A 27,604-nucleotide genomic window follows, 5' to 3' on the forward strand; every position below is an offset into this window, starting at 1 on the left:
ATACACCTTAGTTAGATACTACGCTTTCAAACTATTTTATTTTCATTCAGTTTATTCAAACTTACCTTTAGGGAAAAATAGCTCACAAGACTGAAAGTAAATAATTTCTTTTAGTTCTTTTTAGGTATAATGATAATCAGTTGAATTCTAAAAATATGTTTTATTGCTTTTCGAGGCTATAATCACTAGATTTTTTGCTTGTTTAGCTCCTTTCACTGTCATTTTATGGTTCTGAATGTTTGATTTATCGTGTTACATGTATTTTGTATGTGTGTTTGATGTTGGTAAAAACAATATAGTGGAGATTGCTGTACATTGTTTTTGCATATATTCATAGCTGTGATACTTCGTTCGTAAAACTAATATACCAAGAGCAAATAATTTCTTTTCTATGTTTACTTATTTGTTTGTTTGTGAAGTGTTTAATTCAAACGGGACATATTGCATCACTAGGTTATAGGTCTTTCAAATTGCTGTGCTTGGTTTTGTTTTTCATTTTATGTATTGCTTATTCTACAGTTATGTAATTTGGTTTATTTCCAGGGAGTGTCCCGCTTGAAAGCAATCTACTTAATACATTACTTGCTTTTGCTTCACGTTATATTATAAGTCTAGTAATTACAAACTACAGTATCTGCCAAACCCTAAGTAATATATGGTTGCTATTCCTTCCCGGCTGTTAATGTAAATATATTTGAAAAATTATCAAAAAAGGCCTATTTCATTATATATATATACTTTTTTTTTAAATTTGTTGCATTTACTTTTCGTTTGTTTTTTTTTCACTGGTTTTCTCTAAATGCTACTTCAAATGACTGTAAATATTGTTGTTTATTCCCTTCATAGATCCAACGGTTGCTTCCGGAGCATCGTTCCCGAAATCGAGGTTTTCTTTGCTCGAGGGGTTATTTTTGATGGAGCAATTTCTCCTTTCAAACAACGCCTCAATTGTTTGGTCTGTTGAATTTATTCGATTATAATTGGTTTGAAATTGCTTTTCCGTTAATTTGACGCTGCTGCTGGGGCTGCGGTTGTTTACCATCTACTTGTCTAATACTATAACAAAGCTTTGCCTCCTCTAATTGAATATTTTATTGTATTCCTACCACCCTTTATTTTATTGTGGCAATACCTTCCGGGTGGGTAGCCCCCCCAAAAGCCTTATTATGTCTTTTTTTATCGCTCTGCACTTTGCTTTTAATTTTATGACCGTTTAAGCGATCCTCTCTGATTTGATGGTTAGTTATATCGGTGTTGTTGTTTAGGCTAGACAATATCTTCATGGACATGTTTCGTTTGAACTAAAAGGATCATATTTATTTCATTAGCAAATCAGGATTTTTTCTTATGGCCGTGTTGAGTAGAGGACCGCTTTTAGTTAGTATTTTTGCAATACATAAACTCTGAAACTAATGATTTTTAGGAATACGTATCAATCAACTGTCAAGTTAATTACTCAAAAATGCTTGCAATGTTTGATCTTTGCGTGACCTTTTTTTTAAACGTTTGTGCACCTTTGTTCCTACGTTGACTCGAACAACTTTTTAATCCAAAAGATTACAAAAAAGATAATAACTAATGTGTCATGTTCTACCGGTGTTGCCTTTTGCCTTTTCATTCTGATGTACATAATCTCACCTACATGGTTATCGTTTTCTATGCACTTCTTTGTTGCTCTTACATTGCTGCTACTTTCACTATGTTTTCACTGTTGCTAAAAATGTAAATCGTAAGAATTAAACTTTTTTGTCTCTTCATGCATCTTGATGTCTATGACAAGAGCACGCTCTAAAAATGTATAAATATTATCATCGTTACAATTACTTGAATTGCATTTTTTGTATATTATATTTTATTCAACTTTTGCGCTTAGCTACTACAATCGTTGTATGCAATAAACTCGTCGGTTGGAATTATATTTGTCCTATTAATTTGAATTTAGTTGAACAAACTATTTACCCGGGAGTAGATTTTTCGACAAATTAGTTAAGCAATGGGAAAGTTAGTTTTGAGAGAAGTTTCAATCTGCAGAATCATGAACGAAAACTCATACGCCCCCACACCTTTCCATGTTTGAAATTTCAATATTTTCCTTCATCGTGAAATTAGCAGCCGCAAATTTGAAATTTACTCGCTACCGTTTGTTCGGACTTAACTAGGGGAAAATTTATTTGAGTAGAGCTCGCAAACTAGTTTGTGTGCAAGAGGCCGCCGCTTCTGACGGCGGTTGGGCGGTCGCCTCGGACTGCGAAAACCAAGGCGGCTTATACTACCTCGATGATGCGTCTTCGCCGCATGATTTATGAAAAAATATTATGCCCGCTCTAAATTCTTCATTAATATATTTACACTTATATTTGAATAAAATATAGAATTCATTGAAGGACGCTTTTTGTTAATCATCAAACGTGGGACATATTTTTAATAGACATTCTGTTGTGAAAGGGATGTTGCAAATCCGGGATATATAGTCACGATAAATGAATCACAGGCGATCATATAATATTGTATTCGACATCGCGTCGATTATGCCTTGTGGCAGCATGCCTCTATTATCCATTACGCCTCACGTTCGTTATGCCTCGAGTCTGCGCTTGTGCCTGTGTTCATTGAGTTCTTTGATTGCTCATTGGAATGAAAATGGCTATCTTATTTCATCGTCCGCACAATTTTCACATCATTCAATGCAGTGAGTATCTCTTGATATATTTACTATCCTTTTTGTTAATAGGATACAGTTTCCGCCAGTTCCGCGTAAGAAACAAGTGTTATCAAGAACAGTAACGGAGAAAAAAAGTTAATATGATGTTTGGTTTCCCACACTGATCACAAAACTAAAAGTATTCTAGTTCGATTGGACCCCGCTTTTGGCCCGGACTGTACATTTAGTGGCAATAGCACACCTGGTACGAGATGGATACGACTCGGACACAGGCGCAAAGAAGCAAACTTTAACACCCTTATCGATTGTTATACCAGATGCATTATTAATCCCTTCCGGCATTGTTTAGCGCTTTTCCATCCTTTCACACAACTGCAACACTGAAGTGCAACAGATCTTGAGCCGCTGATGCAGCAAGACGTTTATTGATGATGTTCGGTGTGTACATACACTGCCTTGGCCTCATTCTCTCGGACCAGCAATAAGAAGGCCATCACAGAAGAAACTCCCGCGTTCGGGCAGTGCATCGCTTGCTATATAATATATTCCTTTAGGGATTGAACGGAAGTGCACCGGTAGGGCAGTGTCAAGCTTGAGTACTGTTCAGAACAACATTGCCATATGTGCAGTTCATTGTGGACTATTTTCCAGAACCGAGGGGGTGGCTGGTCGACTGGCTAAGAGTATTCTTTCCTTTAGTAGCAGGTTCACAAAAGTGCAGCTATCAGGTGGTGTGAGAGCATAAATCTCTCAAGACACACTTGAACTCTTACTGGTTACAACCGCCTTGGCGTTGATTCCGAGGAGCTTGAGTATGGGTGGGTGTCAACAGTTTGTTCCACACAAGTACCAGCAGCTTGGGTTGGCGATTGGAAAGACCATGGCGGATGCAAGTTCCTCCGAACAATGGAATTGTAGCAACCAACCAACAGTTAACAAGTTGTTCCTGGTGCACTGCTCAGGCAACATGAAGAATAAATCAATTATTCAAAATCGAAAATGCAGTAAATAAATCAATTATCGCAAACAAAAAAAAAGTTTCTTCAACCTTCTTAGAACTGAGAGATAATAAACCTACAAGCCAAAATTCGATAATCTAACAATTTTGCATGTAGATTGATCTATTTTTTGTTGAATAACTCCAATTCATAAAAGAACTTCAAATATTTTTGAGCGAAGTATTGACAATATAGGACAATGTACTATGCTGTACTTTCGCCGGTGGCAGTCGTCCGTACAAAGCCGTTGTTCATCTTCCAGTTTCGTAGAGGCCAATTGGATTACAACTCTTCCAGAATAGTGCTTGTGGACCAGCTTTGCCCCTCGGTCCGCTGCCGTTTCGATTACCCGTTCCCTCCGTATTACAATTCAGGATGACTGAGTTTACCGACACAGTTCATGGTTCGATTGTTCGATTGGATGTTGTTTCGATTCTGTTGCAACCGAGGAGAGTCGTTCGGCCGGGCTTCCCAGTGTCATTGGGTACTGCCATCGATATTGCCGAAGCTCTATCGTCGTCGCCGTGGTTGGTGGTTGTTGCGGGCAGTAGGATGACCATTGCATCGTTCGAGCAGGGTGGGGGGTTTCGGGTATAGAGCACACAGCATTGCAAGTTGAAACTTTGTTATTGCAAGTCTGATTCGGCTAAGGATACTCCGTAACATGCGCTATACACGCAGCTCATTGTCCATTGATGATGATTGCTTGTTCAGACGAAATCGGGTGAGAGCGTATGATAATTGAATTTTGTAATTTTACAACAGCTTAGATCGAGTTTGTTAGTGACCAAAAGCTGTTAGTGTGCACTGTTTCCCATATTATTTGACAATGGGTTTTACGTTGTGACTCCATTTGGTATTGAAATGTGTCCATAATTAGGTGTCTAACTGATTTTTATTTCATATTGATTGATTTTTGATCAGATTTGAAACTGATTTAAATTTTGAAGATCATCAGTCTGTTATCTCATCTATCTTCAACGTAATATATTTCGAACTATCTGTGTTGACATTGATGTTAAAATGATTTTTATTTGTCAATTTTTTTAGGAAACATAACAGTTAAATATTGGTTCCATTCCACCAACCAGTAGACTAGTTTTGATTTATGTAAAGCGCACTCGAAAACACTCCTATCCTTTTAGTACAAGAGGCTTCTCTTCAGTTTCGAAAAGTTTGACTCGTTCACTTCTGTGTCTGCAAGAGGAAGGCAGCAAGGGTGTTCCACCATGTACCACCAGTAACCAGTTTTAAACAATTTAATAATTTTCACATCGTATTTCCAGGTCAAACAAGTAGATGCAAACATACTCACACAGACAACGGCATTTGCGAGCCCATTCGAGGCCCTGACCGCACAAAATATGTAATAAGACTTTTACCGCAACTGGAAAACTTTTGTTTGCATGATCACTTAAAATATATTTTTCGGATACTTCTGGATGGTGCAAATGCAATCATTGTTCACCATATTCTGCAGCAACAGAAACGCATGTGTACTTTGAGGGTTTTCAGTACTCTGACTGAGTAACCAATTGAAAAGTTTTCACTGAGAAACGCTCCACATCCCCCTGCTTGGACTATGACTGCCTAATTTAAAGGCAATGCTAGACGAGTTTGCGCTCAGTTAAAGTTGTTTTGAAACTTCTCTCAAACTGGATTGTTTAATTGATGACTTGTGTAAATTATAGCGCCTTTTTCTATCAAGAGCTATGTGTACTAGCTGTTTTATCAAACTTAAAATTAGTTTTAATATTGTCTTGTATGATATGTTCTTCTTCTGCTTGTATTTTGGAGCAACTAATTCCTATATGCTAATAATTGTAATTAATGTCTTTCTAAAGAAAGCGTGACCACTACCACTACTTAATGAAGAGGACTAGAGTAACTGTTGCTGTTTTGGAGTATGCGGATTAATCATGAACGGTACATTTTCGCAATTGACATTCTTAATTGATAAGATGTGTTTGTAACTGAAGCGATGTGAAAAGTTTTGATAACAAACACCAATTTTTAGTCATTGCAAAGACCTCAACTCTACTAGATCATACTTATCGCGTAAAATCAGTAAGAAGAAATCGGCTTCGATTTTTATAAGTCCACTTGAGGAAACTTTGATTAGGAGTGGTTGTAAACAATAAACAAGATTCAACAAAAAGGTTTTTAAAGTACTTGCAGGAAACATTGGCTTGATAACCTCTTAAAGGCCAACAGTCGGGAAAACAATTTAATGGTTTCGTTAATAATTCCATAACAAGGTGGTTCGTCCTCACGGATTTGAATAGTGACAGTCGACACTAAACATATAAAAATGCAGATTTGTCTGTCTGTCTGATCCAAATAGACTTGGAAACTACTGAACCGATCGGAGTGAAAATTTGTATGTAGGGGTCTTTGGGGGCGGAAAAGGTGATTGGGATAGTTCGAGACCGCTCTCTCTACTGTAAAGGAGGAATCCAGTACAAATAAAATACAACTTTCGGCATAAGTCTAGTAATAATCAAATAAATTGAACCAAATTTGGTATGTAAAGGTATGTGGGGACAAAAAATGTTATTACAAAGGTTTAACACCCATCTTTCTTCTGAAAGGAAGAGCTCCCGTACAAATGAAACACATATTTTGGCACAACTCAAGAACTGATCAAGTAAATGGAACCAAATCAAACGTGAACCCGATCAAACGATTATAACAAACGGGTAACACAAATATATCTGAATTTGACATAAATAAAAAGGCCTGTGATCTTCTTGATATGCCATATGATAAAAAGTGCAGAATTATACCAAATTTTGTTATCATGCACTTGAATGTTAAAAATGTGAATGTGAAAAAAATATTGTACTTTCTAACTAATTCTGATCTTTTTCTGCCAAAAACCTTACAGAACTTGCTATAATTTGTAATAATCAGTAAGTATTTTGATAGAAATTTTGATATTTCAACTATTAACGAGACCAAGTTTAGAACACAAGTTGATACACAAAGTTCGTAACAAAATATCAAGATTTGTTATAATCCTGACAGTTTTGACTGATCGGGAAGGCTTTTGAGAGCAAAAAATATCTTCATGGGGGCTCAAACTTACCTCCGGCCCGCACAAATTCCTATCTCACGCCTCCACGAGTCATATGATACAATAGACTACCAGTTGAAACATGGGAAATGTTGTCATCCGACAATAGCTAAATGAGAAGGTGCGACGGGATCATTGGCGCGTTAACCATATCTCGGCGGTAGAGGAAATGCTTCGCCAACCTGAGCGTCTGTTCACCAAGATGGTGCGGCTGAAAACAGCCTCTGATCGCCATGTTATTAGCGGCTGATCAGCGTCTTGGTATCAGCCTAAGACTCTAAACAGTGCTGGCACAAAGGTACCCGGCGAGACAGGGGGTTGGGGAAGGCCCAACAAGCCGGCCCGCAAAACACAAAACGTTGCAAATATCGAAAAAGGAAATACCGATCGGAGCAATCGGCACAGACCTAGGCGACGAAATAAGGACTACGATTGGAAACTTGGTACATAGAACTGCAGATCGTTAGGCTTTCACGGCTGCGACAGGATCATTTAAGATGAACTCAATCCACGCAACTTCGAAATCGTAACACTGCAGGAACTTTGCTGGTCAGGACAGAAGGTATGAAAAGCGGACATCGAGAGACTACCTTTTATTAGGGCTGTGGCACCACCAACGAGCTTGGGACTGGCTTTATAGTGTTGGGTAGGATACGCTAACGCGTGATCGGCTGGCAATTGAGAATAAAGGGCCGGTTCTTTAACTACAGCATTATTAACGTGCACTGCCCACACGAAGGAAGACCCAACGATGAGAAAGAAACATTCTATGCGCAGCTGGAGCATGTGTATGATGGCTGTATGATGGCGGGACGTTAAGATCGTCAGCCTGCACGCCGCATCAAATGATAACGGACAACGATGTGTGAGCTTTGCAGCCTCCTGCGGTATGGTAGTAAGAATTATCTTTTCCCCCCGTAAAAACATCCACAAAGCCACCTGAAGATCACCTGACTTACAAGTGGAAAACCAAATCGACCACGTTCTAATGGATGGTAAATTTTTTCTCAGATGACATCAACATTCACACCTACCGCAGTGCGAATATACATTCGGACCATTACCTCTGCATGCGCTCAAAACTTTCGACGGTGCGAAACACGCGTCAAAGTCGCCCTTTGCGACCAAACATCGGGCAGCTACGGGACGCCGAAATTGCACGAGAGTACGCGCAGCAGCTGGAAGCAGCATCACCAACGAAAGAGCAGCTTGGCGCAGCTACTCTTGAAAACGGCCCGAGGGACATTCGGTCAGCCATAGGTAGTACTGCTGTAGCGGCACTTGGTACAATGGCTTCGAACAGGAGAAGGTTTGTCCACAAGTGTAAACAGTTAGTGGAAAAGAAGAGTGCAGCACGAGCGAGTATACTGCAACACCAAACGAGGGCGAACGTGGAGCGCTACCAACGTGCACGGAACCGGCATGTGCAGGGTGTGAGGTGATTGAAAGGTGAAAGCAGTACTACGGTGAGTAGAGGACAACGATTGAGTTGTAGTAGCTCTCTTTGTACGCGCTGATGACGACAGAATTCCAGCCCCTGACCTCTAGGAGATTAAAGAGGAGATCGGCCGGCTGAAAAACAACAAAGCCGCTGGAGCTGACCAACTCCCCAGCGAACTGTTGAAATACGGTGGCGAATGTCTGGGTGAGGCACTACACTGGGTTATTGCTAAGATTTGGGATGAAGAGGTAGTATTAGATGAGTGGATGGAGGGTACAGTGTGCCCCATCTACAAAAAAGCGACTTGCTGCAACTACCATGCAATCACGCTACTGAACGCCGCCTACAAGGTACTCTCTCAAATTTTGTGCCGACTATCGACTATCACCGTTTGCGAGGGAATTCGTGGGGCAATACTAAGCGAGATTTATGGGTGCCCGCGCCACCACGGACCAAATATTCGCGTCACGGTAGGTCCTACAGAAGTGCCGTGAATATAATGTGCCTATACATCATTTGTTTATCGTTTTCTAATCTGCGTATGACACAATCGATTGAGATCAGCTATGGCAGATTATGCACGATTACGGTTTCCCGGATAAACTGAAATGATTAGTCAAGTCGACGATGGATCGGGTGATGTGCGTAGTTCGAGTTTCAGGGACACTCTCGAGTCCCTTCGAATGTCGAAGAGGGTTACGGCAAGGTGATGGATTATCGTGCTTGCTATTCAACATCGCTTTGGAAGGTGTGATACGTAGGGCTAGTATCGACACGAGTGGCACGATATTTAGGAAGTCTGTTCAGCAATTTGGCTTCACCGATGACATTGATATTGTAGCACGAACTCTTGGGAAGATGACGGAGACGTACATCAGACTGAAGGCTGAAGCTGGACGAATTGGACATCGAAGACTAAGTACATGAGAGGAAGAGGTTCCAGAGAAGACAGTATCAACCTCCACCATTATTTCATATTAGCGGTGATGAAACCGAGGTGGTAGACGAGTTCGTGTACCTGAGCTCACTGGTGATTGCTGACAACGACACCATCAAAGAAATTCCTCGACGCCTTATGACAGGAAATCGTGCCTACTTTGGACTCTGGGACTTTGGGAGCAACAAATATTTTGGTGTTCCTTCTTATGAAAGGAAGGGCTCCTATACGAATCAAACACAAATTTCGGCATAATTCGGGAACTAATCAAGCGAATGGAACCAAATTTTGCATTGGAGGTTTTTGGTGGTAAAAAATGTTTCTGTGATGGTTTTACTCTGGAAGGGAGTAAGGAAAACAGACATTTCAATCTTTTTTTCCGGTAAACGGCCGTAAATGAGCAGCCAAAATTTGATTCCTGGCGCCATTTTCAAATCCAATATGAAAATTTCTGGTTCCTGGGAAACAGCCAAAAATGGTCGAATACCACCTAATATGGGAATTTCCGGAATAATGCTCAGAGACCAGAAACTGACTCCACATGCCATTTTGACTTCCAAGATTATGACTTCCAGTTTCTGGAAAATAGCCAAACCTAACCGAAGACCATCCAAGACCATTTCCGAAATCGGTATCCTGGTTATTTCCGTTATATTCGGGATGATGCACAGAAACCAAGAATCGACCCTAAACACCATTTTGAATTCTAAGATGGTGACTTCCAGTCTCTGGAAAGCAGCCAAAAATTACTGAACTGAGTATACATTACTCGTCAATGGAGGTGAGTATTTTGACCACTGGGTATTTATATATGAGCTCAACATGAAGAGTCATATTGATGTTCAGAGCTCAGAAAATGACTCAACGTGTCATTTTAAAACCAAAGCCGAATACCAGCCAAAATGGGTACCGTGGAATGAGGTGAAATTGATCAGTGGGGTGAAATTGATCACCTGGAAATTCGTGATAAAAACTACTAATCAAAAGATACTGATCTTACAAAACTAGGCAATGTTTACGAGTCCTAAAATGCAACTTTTGAAAGATTCACATACCTGTCGAAGTTAACCCTTACATGCCCGGTGCAATTCAACATATTTTCGAAAAATTCTTCTCAGTCAAAACTCAATCAAATTTGATCGAACAAGTTTCTAAATAACAAAAAAAGTATTGAATTTACTTGTATTAATCTTAATTAGGGGTTATTTACGTTAAATTTGGAGAAGTGAGTAAAGTTTGATAAAAGCTCAAAAAATATAATTTTCAACAATGATTTTTCCATATCATCAAAGTAATACTGATGAATTCACAGGAAACCCCAAACATTTTAATTTCAAAGCTAGTTTTTTAACTTTTGCAACAAACCAAATTGAAATCGATCTAACAATGATCAAATGAGAGCAAATCTAGCAAACTGCAGCTCGTGAACCAAAATAAATAAACTTTAACCTGAAATATCGTTATTTTCGTTTACAAACTACCTGTGATTGATATTTTTCAGTCCAGAAATCATCATTTATCATAAACATAAAGAAAAAAAGCAAATTTCCAATAGAATGTATTGATTTCAGGGGTGATCAATTTCACCCCGATTTATCTCATATTACCTCATAGAATTCTCGAATTTATTTCATGAAGTAGACGACAGAAATTTCACCAATAGCCATAGAGGTTCTCTAGAGCACATGCCAGTACTTGTTTTAAATATATACTATTTTGGGAAAAATGTACATGAAGCTAGTTGATTGGAAATATTATAAAAATTGGTCAATTTCACCCCGTTCCATGGTATTTCCAAAATCGAAGCGATGTACAGAAACCAAAAGGCGAGTTTAAACATATTGAATATCCGATTCGTTCTGCATTTGTAAAACATAAAAAAAAATCGCAATGTCAATCTAAATTAAACCGACTCAGCTGGTTAAATATGTTTAATTTAGTAATATAACAAAGTAACAATAAAGTAAAAACTAAAATAATAAAACCTGCAGCAAACTAAAAAAGCAACCGAAATGAAAATGATTCCAAATTCGGAAGTATTTACGGAAAAAAATAAAAATGAAAAAAAGCGCATGATGTCATGTTTAACAAGTGATCCGAAAAAGAAAAGAAAATTAGCTTAAGGCTGGTTCAAATTAATAAAGTTCAACGAGAACAAAACACCAAAACAAAAATGATTCAAATTCAGCCTAGTTGTTCAGGAAAAATCTCATTCTACCTCAGTTGTCCTCGTGTAATGGGGAAGGACCCCTATCTGATTATAAATGCAAAGGCTAGCAAGGACTCATACAAATACTTTGTGAAAAGGTCCGGCGCATAGCAGAGGTCAACAGAATAATGACTACCTCCAATGTGAACTAAGGACATGGATTGTCCCCGGAAGTAAAAATCTGTGTACCGTAAAACGGGGTGAATAGAGACAGTGGGGCGAATATAAACAATACTTCTGAGCTTGAAAAATGTTGTCACAAGGTCTAAAAAATCATGTAGAAAAATTTTCGTGGATAGTTCAATAGTAAACAAGTCCTCCAAACCCATTTTTGGGTAAGAAGCACTACTGTCAGTTTGTTTAAAATAATCCAAAATGGAGACTCAAGTTCAGAGCGTTTCGGAGTGCCAAAAAACTTTGGAAAACTTCCAATTCGCCAATTTACGTGGCGAATAGAAACAACACCATAGCGAATATTTTTACACCACAACAAGCAGTTTTAAGAAATACAATCATATTTTTATGTAAAATGATACCTGAAACATGTTTTGTATATCCTTGGCCCATCTTGGTCAGCACTTATTAACATAATGATCCAAAAACGTATAAAAACCCGGACTCACTCCGTCTGGTGCAAGCTGCAGAGAATATTACGTAGAAAAAAATGTCCCTTCGTCAAGCGACCACGAAATATGGAATCAACCTTCTGAGCCACCATCAGAACACAATCCAGCAGAAAACCAAGCTATTAGCCAAAAACTCGACAAAAGTCTGATTTATTTGCTGCGTGACACTTGACATAAATCGACAAAGACATCAACAACCCGAATGAAACGGACCAAGATTCCAGTTCTACCAGCACGAAGTGTTACTGGAGGCCGTGTCTAGACCGAGTACAAAAAAAATCCTGAGTCGGTAGAAACGCTTGACCCAACTCAGAATCCTTCGTTTCTAATTTTGTTAGGACATATCCATACATTAAGATGACATTCATGAAGTAGTAAACCGAACGTTTTCGCTATTTAAATGCTTTTTAACGTCATCATATCAATAAGGATGCGATTGTTTTTTTTTTTCACCGAAATAAAATTCAAATCTTTCATCAGAACAAGAAAATCGAAGTCAACTGATAAGTATTTCTATTCATCCAATTGCGGGGCGAATAGAAACATACAACATTATTTTTAATGAAAGAATAAATTATTTATTTATCGAAATGGTATTTACACCATTGGTAGTGGAAGGCTACACACATGTTTTAAAGCTTTTATATTCGTTCTAGACATTACAGTATTTTTTGATTTATCGAAGACTATTTCTATTCGCCCCGTTTTACGGAATATATAAAGTTTAATGGAAAATACATCACCGTGAATGAAGTTCTGTAGATTGACAGAACAAGTAAATAAAAATGTCGTGCCAATTGTGAAATTTTGCATTTTTTTTACATATCAGTACGTGAGAAAGATTTTCGTAAGTTTTGTCGTTAATCTTTTCAAAAGTTAGTGTAGATCGATTTTGTAAAAGCAAAATATGCAATGATGGATTAGGCATAGTCTTTACACTCATAAAGTTTTATTAAATTCTGAGAGCGTGTTGTCAACCATTTTAAATCCCAAATTACTGCACAAATACTGTATTCGACTCGATGCACATTGCATTCTATCGCAGAGCATACTATAGGCCTCAATATTAACTTAGCACTGACAATCAATTGCAGTTCGGATGAAATTGATTATAGTTTTCCTTTATGATTTGGACGCACGGCTGTACACGCACACGTGAGTAAAACTGTCAACGCCGCAATTATTCCCATGGTGGCAGTAATTTCGTGCGAATGAAATCTATTCCTAATGGTCTGAATGTTTTTTTTTTACCATAGAGTTTTCAGTCCCGCGAGCAATTGTGCAAGCTTTGTCGATCAAGAGTTACTACCAGGCACATTTTATGCACGCAAATGTCAAACTGAAAATTTGTTCGTTAAGCCCATCAGGAAACCGACAAAAAATCATCTAAAATGGTGCAGAAAATGGAAAGTACTCCCAGCTGAGTGCGTATCAGAGCATCGGGTAAAACTGATTTAACTGGATAGTGAAAAATATATAAAAATAAAATAAATAAAACAAGCGGCAACCGTTTTACCACCATGAATGGATGTCCCAACAGAGCTTTTGTTGTTTATTTTATCAGCGAGCACTATGAAAGCCTGGTTTGGACGGGAAATAGACCTGCCAGCTGGGCTGCAATCGTCATTAACGGTGGGAGGTTAGGTGAGAGGGTGTTCGGGAGACAGCAGTTGTCGGAGTCAATCCTGATAAGCTGTTGCGTGTGTCCATAACAAAAATCATCAATTTTACCCCAACGGATTTGAATTGAGTGGTCACTTGACCGGACCATGTCGACGAAACCCGATGGTAAGGTGACAGCTGCCGAGGGCGGGCAGAGAACGGTTGAATTACTCAAAACCAATTTCAAACCATGGTCGACGGTCGAGGCGGTTATGGATAGGTATCGCATCGTTTTGCATGAATTGTAATCGAACATTGCAATCGTTTGAATTTTTGATAGTGCGTTAAGCTTGTAACGCACAATCTAAATATTTTTATGTGCAGTAGGGTAATGAAAACTGTTGATACTATAATGGTTTTTTTCGTTTACGGTTGGTAGAGGTGGGAAAACAGTGGACACGATAGGTCAAAAGGGTACAGTTAATATTAAGAAAACTAGTAATGGCAGCAATCAATTTTTTGTACAAGGTGCAATGTACAACGCATTTTTCAGAAGATAAGTGGAAATATACTGCGTTTCCTTTTGCTGTTGTACAAGATTTTCTGAATGAACACAGTGTTTTTATGCAAAATTAGATTAAACCACATTTAAATCTAAATTGGTTCACCCTTTTGGATAACGTTGACACTGAATACCTCTATCAGAATAAAACCACAACACAATTATCGTTTTCACACGAAAGAGAATGCTCTTGGCCTAGACAGTCACCTTTTACTTCGCTGGAAATCTCAAGGGCTAAAAACAGCGGGTATCGTCGAAAAATAGAATACACTGTTGCAACTTTTCCCACGGGATAAAATTGCACCGGCAAAAACAGAACGAAGAGTTCTTTTGTTTCTGATTGTTGCGACGCTTCCGGCAAGCTATCCTCAAGAAAAGCAGAAACAAGCGATGCAAAAATGGGCTTACCGTCCTACAAAAGAAAATCTGAGGCTGTCGTAGTACGAACACTGAAACTGGTCTTGTGAGGCGTCGATGAAGGTAAGAAAGCCACACATACCGCACCGTTCTAAGAACATGAAGTGATAGCGAAAAAAGTGCTGACAGGTTTTTTGAAATTGGTCTGATACTTCCTAGTCCGACGCCTGGAGGGGCATACCACTACTAGATTCCTGCTCTAGAGGTTTTTCCAGTCATGTTTGACGTTCGGCGTTTCCCCCGACACAGGCACAGTTAGTAAGTGCACTTTGTGTATCGTTTGTTTGTTTCTATGCACGTGTTGCGCTCTCAATGATTCTATGATTTTATGTTAGTGTACCATAAGAATAAAAAAAAAACCAAACCAAGGAGCTTGACCTTTCATGTTACGACTTCATGACTGTTATCGAAAAAAAAAAAAAAACTAGAAACTTGAAGCGCAAGAAATACTTTGGCGTTGATAAAATCTCCGGTCACTTTTTTAAACCTAGCAATTGAGCACAAACCGTTGCGCTCACTTTTACGACATTTCGATTGCAATTAGTACTGAGACTAACGATTGTTGTTTCATTTTGTACGGAAGTTTACAGCTTAATAGTAGGCCTGGTAGATAACTTTCGAGGCATTTAATTGGATATGAAGTTTATTTCAGTGTTTTATGGTTTTGGTAGTGTTTTCATTTGAAAAATGAGTATTAACTTCGGTTCGCAGGAATGCTACCATTTTCTAGAAAGTTATCTCGTTACGATCGTACCAGAAGGGTCCATCACCGACTGATTTTTCTTTTCAAAGTTTGATTTTTATCTTTCTCATTAACTATTCCGGCAATTGATTCATCCTAGAAGAGGAAGTCTCGTTAGTTAAGATACTATCTTATACTCAATTCTAATACTAATTCCAGTACCAAAAAGGGAGCAGTGACGGCGATCAAACACTAGTGCCGCGTTGCATTTAGTCGCTTTTAATGACCCGCAACGAAGCTCTTAAAATGGAAAATGGACCATCGAAATTTGCCTCCAGTAATCGTAAAACAATTGTTATTGTTTTTCCCTACCCAATTTGCTCGCTGAGAAGCGCAATGTAATTGCGAATTCAAACCAAGGTTAGGGAGCAATACAAGAGACTTTACCATTGCTTCGGTTCTCAATCCTATCACCACGGCCGCCAGGATCGACCGCACTGAGGAACTGCAGTAGCAAGCGAAGATAGTGATAGAAACAGGCGAAAAAATCGGTGGCACCATCGCAGAGTAGCGCATTTCCCTCAAATTCAATTAAAAATAATTACATAATTTCTCTCTTTCACAAGCAACAGACTGTGGAGGCGAAATTGCTATTTTATAATCAAGAGCAAAAAGAATGGTAAAACTATAGACGTTGCGAAACCGGCAATAGCCACCCATCCCAATTGGCGTTTCTGAATCGGTGTTGGACAACCGCTTCAAGAGGTTTCCACTCGCTCAGCAAGCGTGAATGTCTTCGCGGCAAGCACTGCTAAAAGTACAAAAGGAGCTTAGGAGAATGGGAATGACAGCAAATGGCGCGACAACCGAAGGAAGGAAACCAGTGCATTCTGACCCCGATGTGCTGGCAAAGGGCAGAATACTTGCAAGCAAAGCTTGAACATAGAACAATTGCAGACCGTCAAAGTGCATGGAGTGGAATCAAAGTAGATGTATTGTAGCTAATGGTTGCTTTTAGCGGATATTCAAGATTTTTAAATGAAAGGATTAAATGGAAAATAAGTCTACGAGACTACATTTTGAATTTTAATTTAGAAAAAATGAAAACCTTAGATAACCTTTTAGACTTGAAAAAAAAGAACCGAAAGTAACCATAGTTACAAAAGTATGACAAATTCAGCAAACACCCAATTTCCGGCAAAACTATATTTCCCTCGTTACTAAGATTTTTCGGAATAATTTATCTTCTTCTTCTTCTTCTAATAAAAAATGAATTTCCGTAACGCAGTTGATCTTGATGATATTATTTTCTCCGTTTCTAAGGTATAATGTAACCATTTTAACCGTTCTAAGCTTAAAAATTAGGCGATATTTTTTTCTAATACTAAAAATTGTGATGGCATTCATAAAACAACGTTAAACATAAAAAATCATGATAGGTAGGTATCTCATTACTAAAAATCGAAATAAAATTCACAAAACTACGAAAAATATGCATGATAATGACTTTTTATGCTTAATTCACCTCTAAATCAAAACTCAAGGCAATATGGAAATGATAGTATATCAAACATCACCCTATGATGCTATGTAAGGATTTGCTGAAGATATTGTACATGTCGTGGCTGACCCGATAGATCTCAAGAAAGTTTAAAAGAATCTAGAACATATTGCAAATGATTGAATGGCATACATTCCAGGCACATTAGGCTATTTCAATCAGATACATTATTACAAACATCGTAGTAATCGTAATTGATCTTGCAGATTATTAGACCTATATTCAAGAATGATTTCAGAAACCCTGACCTTGAATTCTGTGATGGCGAATTCCGGGTACTGACGAATGGTGAACAGAAATACCTTTCAATATTAGAATTTTCAGAATATTTTCAACAGAACGATGCAGGGAGACCAGAAATCATTTCCATGAGCCATTTAGAATTCCAAGATGGCAACTTTGTGTTTTAGGAGAGTAACCTAAATAGAGGTATGTCAATATCTCCAACACATCCGAAAGTGGACCTTCGGTGTGGTATTTTTGAAATCCAAGATTGTGAATTCCGTCGAAAGAGTCTAAACGGCATGAATCGAAAATCGACCCCAACACCATTGTGGAAATCATAATGGCTGGAATGGAATATAAGAAATATAAGTGTTGATAGCCACGCTAAGTACGTTTGGCTAGATTTATATATAAATCAAATTCCGTATCGTCGCCATTTTTATTTCCTTCCCTTCTGAGGTGTATCTGACTATTTTCACAACTTACCCCAAACGCTATTTTGAAATCCATGGTAGCGTCTTACGGCTTTAAAAAAAATCACCTAGAATGATTTCCAAAGGTCTGAAATCATCCTCAGATGCCATTTAGTATTTTTAGATGATAACTTCCTGCTTCTAAAAAAAAGCCTAAGATGGCAAAATATCAGTCAATACTGGTGTTACGCCTGTACCTACCGAGGGCTACAATGTGGGTACGCCTCTGCCGAGAAATAACTCCAGCGCCATCCTTAATCAAGAGAGTAAATCCAGTTTTCTGGAGCCGGCCGAGGATTATCTTCCCCAGTATCGGGATGATGCTTACAGGCCGAAATCAACTCCAGATGTTTTAAAATCCACTTTCGTCTGTGAAACAGCTTTACATGGACGAATACTAAACAATACGAGTATTTCCAAAACAGGATGAAATTTGGACGCCGGTAATTGAACGCAAATGTTTTTTTTTGAAATCCTAGATGGTGACATCTGATTTCTGGAAGACAGCATAAAATGGGTTAAAAAGTATCCATTATTTTTTGAACCGAGATGGCAACTTTCGGATCTAATAAATAGCCCACAGGGGTCAAATACAAGCCAATTTCGGTATCTCAGGAATTGGGTTAATACTCAGAAGCCAGAAATCAGCTCCTGGCGATGGTTACTTCCACTCTATGCGTTCTAAGAATATTCATGTTGTATTTAAAGTGATTATGGAAGTAGAGTAGTGAGGGGCAAAAGTACGCACGGAGTAAAAGTACGCATTGGCCTTTTCGAAGCATACGAGCGAAATAAACTGGCAGCATTGTTTGAGTTTGCAGTATTATAACGTGAGTTAATCACACATATAAACACATAAGATTCTGTTGAAATGGTGCGAAGCTATGAGGAAAATTGTGTTTGAGCTGTTGTGTCTTATTGTCTTAGTTTTGGGAACTATGATTGACTTTTTCGAAAACTACAGAAATTTGCTGAAAATCTTTTCATGTTTTTCATAAAACTCAAATCACTCGGAAAACTCATTGTGGGGCAAAACCGCGGGGTTAAAGTACGCACTAATCGCCATTCACCACAATGAAAAAAATGTGTTTAAAAACGATGTTTTTGTACAGAAATTACTCAAGAATAACTAATGATATGCGGATATGCACCAAAACTGATTAATATTATGGTTTTATGATTTTTTTGATAGAACCTTACAACCGTTTTTATGGTTTTGTTGATATGCTTTTAAAATGTTCCTTCCGGAATAGATTGGAAAAAGGGACAGACGCTATTTTTAATTTCAAGATGGCGACTTCCGGCTTCTAGAAAACAACCTAAGATGGTCAAATACCCATCAATATGTGTATTTCTATTGTCGAGATGACGTCCAGAGACTGGATAACGACCCCAGACACCGTTTTGGATTTCGAAAGGCAACTTCCGGTTCCTGGGAAACACCAAAATGTGGTAAAACCACGTACCAGGTAAAATGGGTATTTTCGGAATCGGGATGGTGTTCTGAGACCATTGAATGACCCCAGATGCTATTTTGGATTCCAAGATATTGACTTCCAGTTTCTCCGGAAACGACCCAAAATGGTCAAGTATCCCCCAAAAATTGTATTGCTGGAATTAAAATGACCCTTGAGACCGGAAATCGACTTCAGACGTCATTTCCAAATGCTAGATGGTGACTTCCAGGTCGTCTGGTTGAATTTGAAAATCGCGTTTGGAGTTGATTTCTGGTGTCTGCGCATTGTCCCGATTCTTGAAATACACATATTGGCATTCGGTAATTGTAAGGTGAAACCTCATTGAATCCAAAAATGGTCGACTTCGAGTCACCACTTCGAATTTTCAAAAGCACAAGACTCGGAAATACTCATTGCGTTCCCTATGAAAATTCTATTTTATGTTTGCTTCACCACAGCAAACATAAAATAGCATTTTCACAGGGAACGCATTAACTATTTCCGAGTCTTGTGCTTTCGAAAATTCGAACTGGTGACTCGAAGTCGGGCATTTTTGAATTCAATGAGGTTTCACCTTAAGTTGTGTTCCGGAAACCGGAAGTCACCATCTTGGAATTCAAGTCTGGGATCGTTTTCAGATCTTTTGGCGTCATCCCGGTTCCGAAAATAAAATTTAATAATTTATTTTATGGCCTCTAGAAACCCCAGTGGAATTTATTTTGGGACATTTTGGGACATATCACCAAAACACCCAAAACGCGGCCTGTGGAAGTAATTTGATGACCTTTGAACCAATAATTGTAAGATTCTGTTCAAATATTAATAAAGTTTAAAAGATTCGGAACATATTAACAGAAAACTGGATTTCCGGAAATAAGAAAATTGTTTCGTAGCACCGCTCTAACGCAGCTAAAAAGAATCAGTCCAAAACTAGCAAAAAATAATTAACTTTACGGAGGATAGTGTAATAAATACACTGTTCATACAGTGCGAACTGCACTGCCTACTTTAAACTGCGAACTTTTGCCCCGCGTGTGGGGTAAAAGCTCGCATTTGAGTACTTTTTCTAAAAAGTGAAATTCTCATGCTACAAACAAAATTCGAGAAACTCTGGTAATACATTTTGAGGACAAAAGGTTTATGTATTGCTTGGAAACAAAACCGAATTTTATGATAATTGTTTGCATTAGTTCTGTTGCAAAAAAAAATAAATGCTGCTTTTCCCCCTCACTACTCTATAAGGTGTGAAATGTGACGTAATATTTTAGAAGTAAGTTGTGCTTAATACTCTTCTGAAATGTTTCTACGGTGGTTTGACACTCCTCCATACTCTTGAAGCGGGAAGGTCTCCCAGACAAATAAAACAGATATTAAAACCAATTTTTCCGGAAAACAGAATAGAAAGATTCAAGATGATGCACAAGAGCAAAAAATCGACTCCAGACGCCTTTTTTGAATTCAAGATGGCAACTTCCGGTTTCTGGAAAACAGCCGAACATGACCGAATATCAGCCAATATGGGTGTTTCCGGAACCAGAATGATGCTCTGAGGCCAGAAATTGACACCAAATGCCATTTTGAAATCTAAGATAGCGATTTCCTGTTCCTTAAAACAGCCGAAAGTGACCAAATACCATCTAATATGGATACTTCCGGAATCGTAATGATACACAGAAGCCACAAATCGACACCATTTTGAATTCTAAGATGGCGTCTTCTGGTTTGTGGGAAGCAGCCAAAAATGGCCGAATACTACTTAATATGGATATTTCTGTCATCGGGATAATACATAGAAACCAAGAATTGACCCTGAACAACACCATTTTGAATTCAAAGATGACAACTTTTGGTTTCTGGAAATCAGCCAGAAATTGCTGAGTACCACCCAAAATGGGTATTCCCGGAATTAGATTGATGCTCAAAGGCCAGAAATTGACTTCACATGTAATTTTGAAATCTCAGATGGCGACTTCCGGTCTCTGGAAACCAGCTCAAAATGACCAAATAACACCCTATATAGGTATTTCCAGAATCGAGGTGATGTAAAGAAGCCAAAAGGCGAGGGCGTTCTTATTACGATAAAAGGATGGATGTTCTAATTACGATAAATCCAATAATTTTACACAATTAATCTTTTGAATTTGATCGTATCCAATATCCGATTGTCATGCATTTGCAGACTATAAACAAATCGTATGGAGTCAATATGACATGTTTCAAATTATTTAAATAAAGAAAAAATTGGCCGGGGCGAAGTTTGTCGGGTCTGCTAGTTGTTATATATTTAATGCAATAAGTTTCACCATAAACTTTTTTGTAAAACTTTGATATTCAGCTATTCCCTAAATCTTGATTTTCCCACTGTTTTGCAAACCTTTTCGTGCTTCATATACCTTTGCCAAAAATAATTTTGTTATATTTCAAAATTTAAGATAACTTACACTCATCAGCTGTGATTCCAAACATAAGTATCAAAGTCGTAAATCTAGGCCTATAAACAAGGCTGCTCTCCAGGCTTTGTTTAGCTCTAGTCTAAAATTTCGATTGGACCAGAATACGTCATACGTTTGATTCATCTACGAAACGTTCAAAATGAGGTCGATAGAGAAGATAAGAGAGTAGAAAGCAGTAGCAGCTTACTTCCCAATTAGTGACACTACAAACATAAAAAAAGTGAAAATTATTTCCGAAATTCATCGACTTTTGTGCACAAAGCATACAAGATTAGGGCGGAAACGGTTCTTTTGGTTTTACTAGAAAGACTTCGTGGATTTCTGATAGAGCTTAGCGTATGAAAATGTCAAGGTTTGTTATTACTTAGTTGAACAGTTTAAACATGTTTTGTCGATAATCTAAACATGGTATTTTTGCGTAACATTAGCAAGACTATTGACATCTAAACGAAAGTAACGATGAGGTCTTTGCCTAACCTAACTAAATCAATTTTGCTTCCAACGTGTTAAAATTATTGACTATTTAAAATCGTGACGTGACCTGCCTGTGAATTGACACACAATTTTCTTCCTGGAAATAACCCGTTCATTCAATATCCGCGCAACTGCCAAGGCAACGCAATTGACTAGAGAGACACGAGTTTGATCACTTACTGTTAATTGCTATCTGTTTACAGAGAATCAAATAAGGACCAGAGAATACGACTGTAGCAGTCAGACTAGGTTAGAATGACATAATATAGAAATACTATAAATCACTATGCTTTGATAGCGAAATATGTTATCTTGAATAGAAGCGACTCTCTAGGAGATGCGGGCTGTGAGTATTATTGTTTTTTTTATATAATTGCCTTGAAAAATTGCTTCAGTTGCATCGAGTACGTTCATTCTGTAGGATAAATATATGTATATAGCTTGTATTTAGTTACGTTTTAGTTTCAGCATGTATAAATTCCGGGTTCTAAACTTTTGAACAAATCTAATGAGGAATCCATATAAAAAATCAAACAATTGCATAATTTACATTTTTCTTTCCACTAATTTCGTTGCTTATTTTCTTAGTATTGCATTTGGATGACACAACTCTTTTTCATATAACCTACTTTTCGACCAGCTCACAATCTGTGGACATGACAGGAAACGTGTTTTCCTTTCTCTTGTTATGTGTCATTTTTCACTCGTCAATCAACTTCTGAACCATCTGATTCTTATACAGTGGGCCACTTTTTGGATCATTTATCTTACAGAGCACATATTTGACGATAGCGGTTTTCGGGGCTGGAAGTCTCATATATAATAATAGATCAACCCTTCCCTCACCGTACACCAATCGAACCGACACGCAAACTGCTGCGCGAAAAAAGCAGTTTATACTTGAAACTTTTGCTCAGTTCCCTAGTTCTCGAACTGCCGATAGTTGTGTCCGATGTGGCTGTCCCGAGTAATGAGTTATTAATCACCTCAACTTGTCAGTATCGCTTGTGTGATTATTGAAATTGGGTTTGGGCGCTGTACATGGCCTAATTCGCTTAAAGCTATAACTGCTGTTAGAAAAGATTAGTTGGTGCTGTCTATATTGTGGGTATTTTTTACCATAGGTTTAGTGAAAAGAATATATATATTGCTTTTACTTCGCTCTTTTTTACAGCACAGATAGAAGGAGGCTAGTTTGTGGGAAATACCCGTAATACTAACGAAAAAGTTACTTTTGCTTTCCTACATTTAACCAATTCTTTCTATTTTTCGATGCTTGCATTGTCTCACTGTTTTGGTATATTTTTTAAATGTATGTTACATTGTAACTCATTGTTGCTGCTGAAAGATTGAAATTTATTTGCCTTTAGCTTATTAAGGCAGTACACTCTGAACTATTCGATCATTGAACACTAATTAACATCGTCGATAAAAGCGCCAACACTGTTAAAAGGTTCACGGTGAGCTTTACAGAATCATTACGCAAATCTTGATATAGCGTCGGGACTATTTCAGGTGTTACCTACATTCTCTTCTTGAAGTTAATTGAATGGGTTCTTGTCAATTTTGTTCATTGTTTATTTTGCTTTCGTTCTTTTGTTGATCTAGTAAGAATTTAGATTTTCGCCACAGTTTCCCCCATTTGTCCATCGCTTTTTGTAGTGAAAAGTGTTATTTTTCCTGGTTTGAAAATGGTGTTTTCTGACATCGATTAATCGATTAAAACGTGTCCAAAATAATTGACATTTGCGATGGCATTTTTTTGTACTCTGCTGCTGCGGCTGCTGATGGTTGTGTTGTACGCGATGATTGCGTTTGATGAGGATAAGGATGACGATGATTGAAGATGATATACTTTTTATCGGTTGCCATCGGCTTTGATTCTAGGGCGAGTTTCTAGGGTGGAGAAATGGTACTTTTTCTTTACTTCCTCGCGCACTATTGGTTGGTCCTGCATTGCTGGACTGGACTGGGTGATAATGGTGATTGATAATGACTTGGATGTCCAGCGCAGTCCGCAGCGAGTCATGAAGCGGGGTGGTACTGTTGACTGTGCGGCTATATATGAGGCCTGTTGTCGGCCCGAAAAATGGCAGGATTTTTTTTCATACACGCTACGGCCGATGCTTTTAGGTGGACTTAATATTTTTTGCTTGAGATTCTTACAGAAAACAAGTGACTTTGCGCGCATGCAGAATGGAGAAAAAGTAACCGAAGATTGATGGGATGTGTCATTATTTAGCTTTTTTTTTCAACGTGCCTACTTTCCCATGGTGGTTGTCGTCCCCATCGCGTGCGGGATTTGGGCTCTAAGATAGGTGACAAAGAAACGACTGTGTGGAGTGATTGTTGGAGTTGTTGTTGTCGTTGAGTGAGACGAGGGTAAAAGTGGGACCCAGGATCATTGGGCGATTATGGAGTGCGGTATTTCGGCATAAGCTTCGGAGGTAACAAAGTTGAGCTGGGATTTATAGCGGAAAAAGATATTGGGGGCAGTTATCGCATTGATAGTCCGACATACTAAAGAAAATTGAATTAAATGCTGCTCCAGGAGATTTTTATTTTGAGGAGATAATTTGTTTGTTTTTTTTTTTTTTTAACAAGTAATGAAATTTAAATTTTTTCTTTGATTACAGTTCATTCCATCTATATTGAACCAGTTTGTGGGGAATCGAATTTGAGATTTTTTTAAATTTATACTTTCATATGTTCATTTTTCAATATTGATAATTTTTTTAACGTTTACTATAGAGTTGTAAATTACTATTTTTTAATTATGAGCACGTATAAACTCGATGTCTATGTTTGTATAAAATTCAAATGCCATAAACTATGAGTTGCCGCAATATACGCACGATAGAGCATCAAAATCACCCCCAAAGGAAGTTACTTGAAGTGGATGACAGGCGAGAGCCATCAATTTCCAATAAACGCAATTTTTCAACCCAAATTGAGTAGATAGTTGAGCGATTGTGGACCGGGAATAGGTTGCTTATACAGTCTACACCCGAAGTTTGCAGAATGAGTTTGTTATTTTTTTGTACCTATTCCTTTTTTCTACAATTCTTCCATGGGTATGAGACATAAATTGAGTAATCGTTAATAGTATGCCAGTTTGGCATTTCCCGGAAAATACGGGGAAATGACACGATTTCTCTTGCAAAGAGGTGGCGCATTAGCGTTGGGAAGCAGGTGATTTGACTGTGAGTGCTTACATCGGCCACGCTTTTTGCCACTGTTAGGAATCGGTGAAAATTCTGCCAGCTTTCCACCTAGCATTTATTTCGGCAGAGATGCCTAGAGTGCAGTTATTATGAAGGAAAACTCTTCTTCCAGGCAAGATGGCAATGAGTCATCATTAAAAAGTAATTTATTTTTCTCCTTAAAATTACTTTTCATCAGTTTTTTTCTTGTCCTATTTTCAAGCATCGGAGGCGTGAAGCTTAGCTCAAAGAACTTTTAGTGTTTTAAAGATTGGAAAATTTCACAGCAAAATAGATGCTCTAATATGCTCGTTATTCTACCATGATAGAGTTTTCTGAACGAGGGTAAATTAATTTTGCATTGATGAGAGAAGACATGATTGCTACAAAAATGAATGGGACGAGATCCGTACATGGGAAGCAGGCACGAGTAGAAAGAATTACAGTATTTTGTCGGCTGACTTGTTGGAACATCACTGGATCTCGGAAGCGTTCCGTTAATTTTCATTGAGATTATCCACTCAGGAAACAGGATAAGAAAAATATTTTAATGAAACTGGATGGAATGTCATGCAATTTCAAAATAAACCTCAATAGCAGCAGTCGTAGCAAAGAGTTAGAATAAAAAAAAAGGTACTTCAACGCAATTTTATGGTTAAATTGTTAGCACAACTGAATCTTACGTCGTAATAACATCAATATCCTCATCCTCATCCGCTTCGTCATCTATGTCCGCGGCAGGATCTTGAAGAAAATTGTCACTCCATGAGGTGCTGGTGGTTGTGACCACATCGATTGTCATGCTACTGCTTTCGTCGTGTAATTGCTGCAACTGCCTCTGGCGTGCCTCGTCCCGGTCGATATCCTGACTACTGTGATAGATCTTTCTACCACCGATCATATCATCTTCCTTATAGCAGGCTGATTCCAGGTGTTTGTTGAGATAAGACTTCAAGGCGAAAGTTTTATGACATCGTTGGCATTCAAAATTCTTGTCTGTGGAATGGGTTTGCATGTGCGCCCGGAGATTAGATCGATCGGCAAATGCTTTACCGCAGTGGCCACAGCCGTACGGCTTTTCTCCAGTGTGTGAGCGTAGATGGCCTTGCAGTAGCCATGGACGGGAAAAGAGCTTTCCACAAACACCGCAACTATGAGACAGTTTGTGAGTGAGCAGATGCATCGCTAGGGCAGGCATAGAAACGTATGCCTTGCCACAGGTCTGACACTTTTTCGCGGATTGGGAGTCTAGGCTGCGATGCGTTTGCTTGTGTCGGGATAGATTACTCGATGTTGCGTACTGCTTACCACATTCGGGACATTTATATTTACCTTTAGTGTTCGATCCGGCGTGCGATACTGACGGTTTGGCTTCTGCTGGTGGCTGCTTTTGCTCGTTGGCTGCTGTGGTTGGTAATTTTGTGGCAGCGCTGGTAGTTTTTTTCCGGTTTTTCGAACGACCATCGCTAGAGATCAGATCATCGTAGGTGTACAATTCAGCAGCTGAAGTAGAAGTCACTGAAGAATCGGTAAGATCTGTTTTGGTCTTTTTACTGGGTTGTGCGAGTGCTGAAGTTGAAGAGGAAGATTTTTTGGTCCGCTTGATGGACTGGTTGGAAGACGATGATACAAATGAACCCACCACTAGCTGGCCGGCCGGTGAAGATCCGTTACTTTCCGTGTCAGATGAATGCTCCGACGTTGGCGGCGTTAGGGGAGCAGCTGAGGCAGCTATAGACTTTACCATTGGAATGGTGGTGGTAGTCGTTGTAATTCCATAACATGGAATTATCATCGATATTGGTGCCGATCCCGGGGGACACTGGTAGCTGCCGTCGACGATATTTATTATGTTATTGGTGTTCTGCACGATGGCAGATGATGGGGCACTACTGGCGGTTGGTGCGCTGGACGTGACAAAATTCACGGTTGGTTCCGTGCTTGGATGAAGAATTGTCACCACGCACGGAGCCGGAAGAGGGGGTAGGCTCTGCGATAAGGACAATAAATCATGTGCGGCCTCTGTTTCTTCGATGCTCCGCTCGCGGAATATCGGTGAGGTGGTGTCGTACTGGAATAGGGCGGATGACGTCTGATGACCTGTTGTGCTGCTTCCACCACCGCCAATAGCTTCGTTGGAAGATGAGTTGATGCCTGCAGGCCCCGGCGAGGGTGATTTATCTCCTTTCTTATCTGATGGGGGCTGTGTGTAAATTAACATCTGTTGTTCTCTTTTATTCGGATAATTATTATGGCTACGGCCGGATTTTAGCACCGCCGTCGCTGTTGTCGGTAATGGTGGCTGTAAAGTTACTGTTGCTGCTGATGCCAAAGGCGACTGGTTGACGACGGAATGAATTGAGGAAGCACTTACCGTTAAATGTCTTGAGGAATTAGCCTTCACGTGGCTAATGGTGCCGTTGTTGGTGTTATTATTGCTGTTAGTTTTGATATTGGTGTTACTGTGGGAAACGGTGGCGGTGATTGGGCCACATTTCGTGTTCCGGAAATCGCTTAACTGAATGGAGAATCCTGCAAGCAGAGAA

The 27,604-nt window shown here is 38.8% G+C and overlaps 1 protein-coding gene across 2 annotated transcripts in view; it reads right to left on the reverse strand.

Annotated features, from left to right (window-relative positions):
- Positions 1 to 140: 140 nt before the first annotated feature.
- LOC129726125 (protein sister of odd and bowel-like) overlaps positions 141 to 27,604 on the reverse strand; it is a 107,229-nt gene continuing 79,765 nt past the window's right edge. For both annotated transcript variants that reach the window (XM_055682777.1, XM_055682778.1), the window contains exon 3: positions 141 to 27,590. In XM_055682777.1, the coding sequence (XP_055538752.1) occupies positions 25,738 to 27,590 (1,853 nt within the window). In that variant the 3' untranslated portion in view covers positions 141 to 25,737. The remainder of the gene's footprint in view (positions 27,591 to 27,604) is intronic.

This window comes from Wyeomyia smithii, chromosome 2 (assembly GCF_029784165.1).
Source record: "Wyeomyia smithii strain HCP4-BCI-WySm-NY-G18 chromosome 2, ASM2978416v1, whole genome shotgun sequence".
NCBI classification, from domain to species: Eukaryota; Metazoa; Arthropoda; class Insecta; order Diptera; family Culicidae; genus Wyeomyia; species Wyeomyia smithii.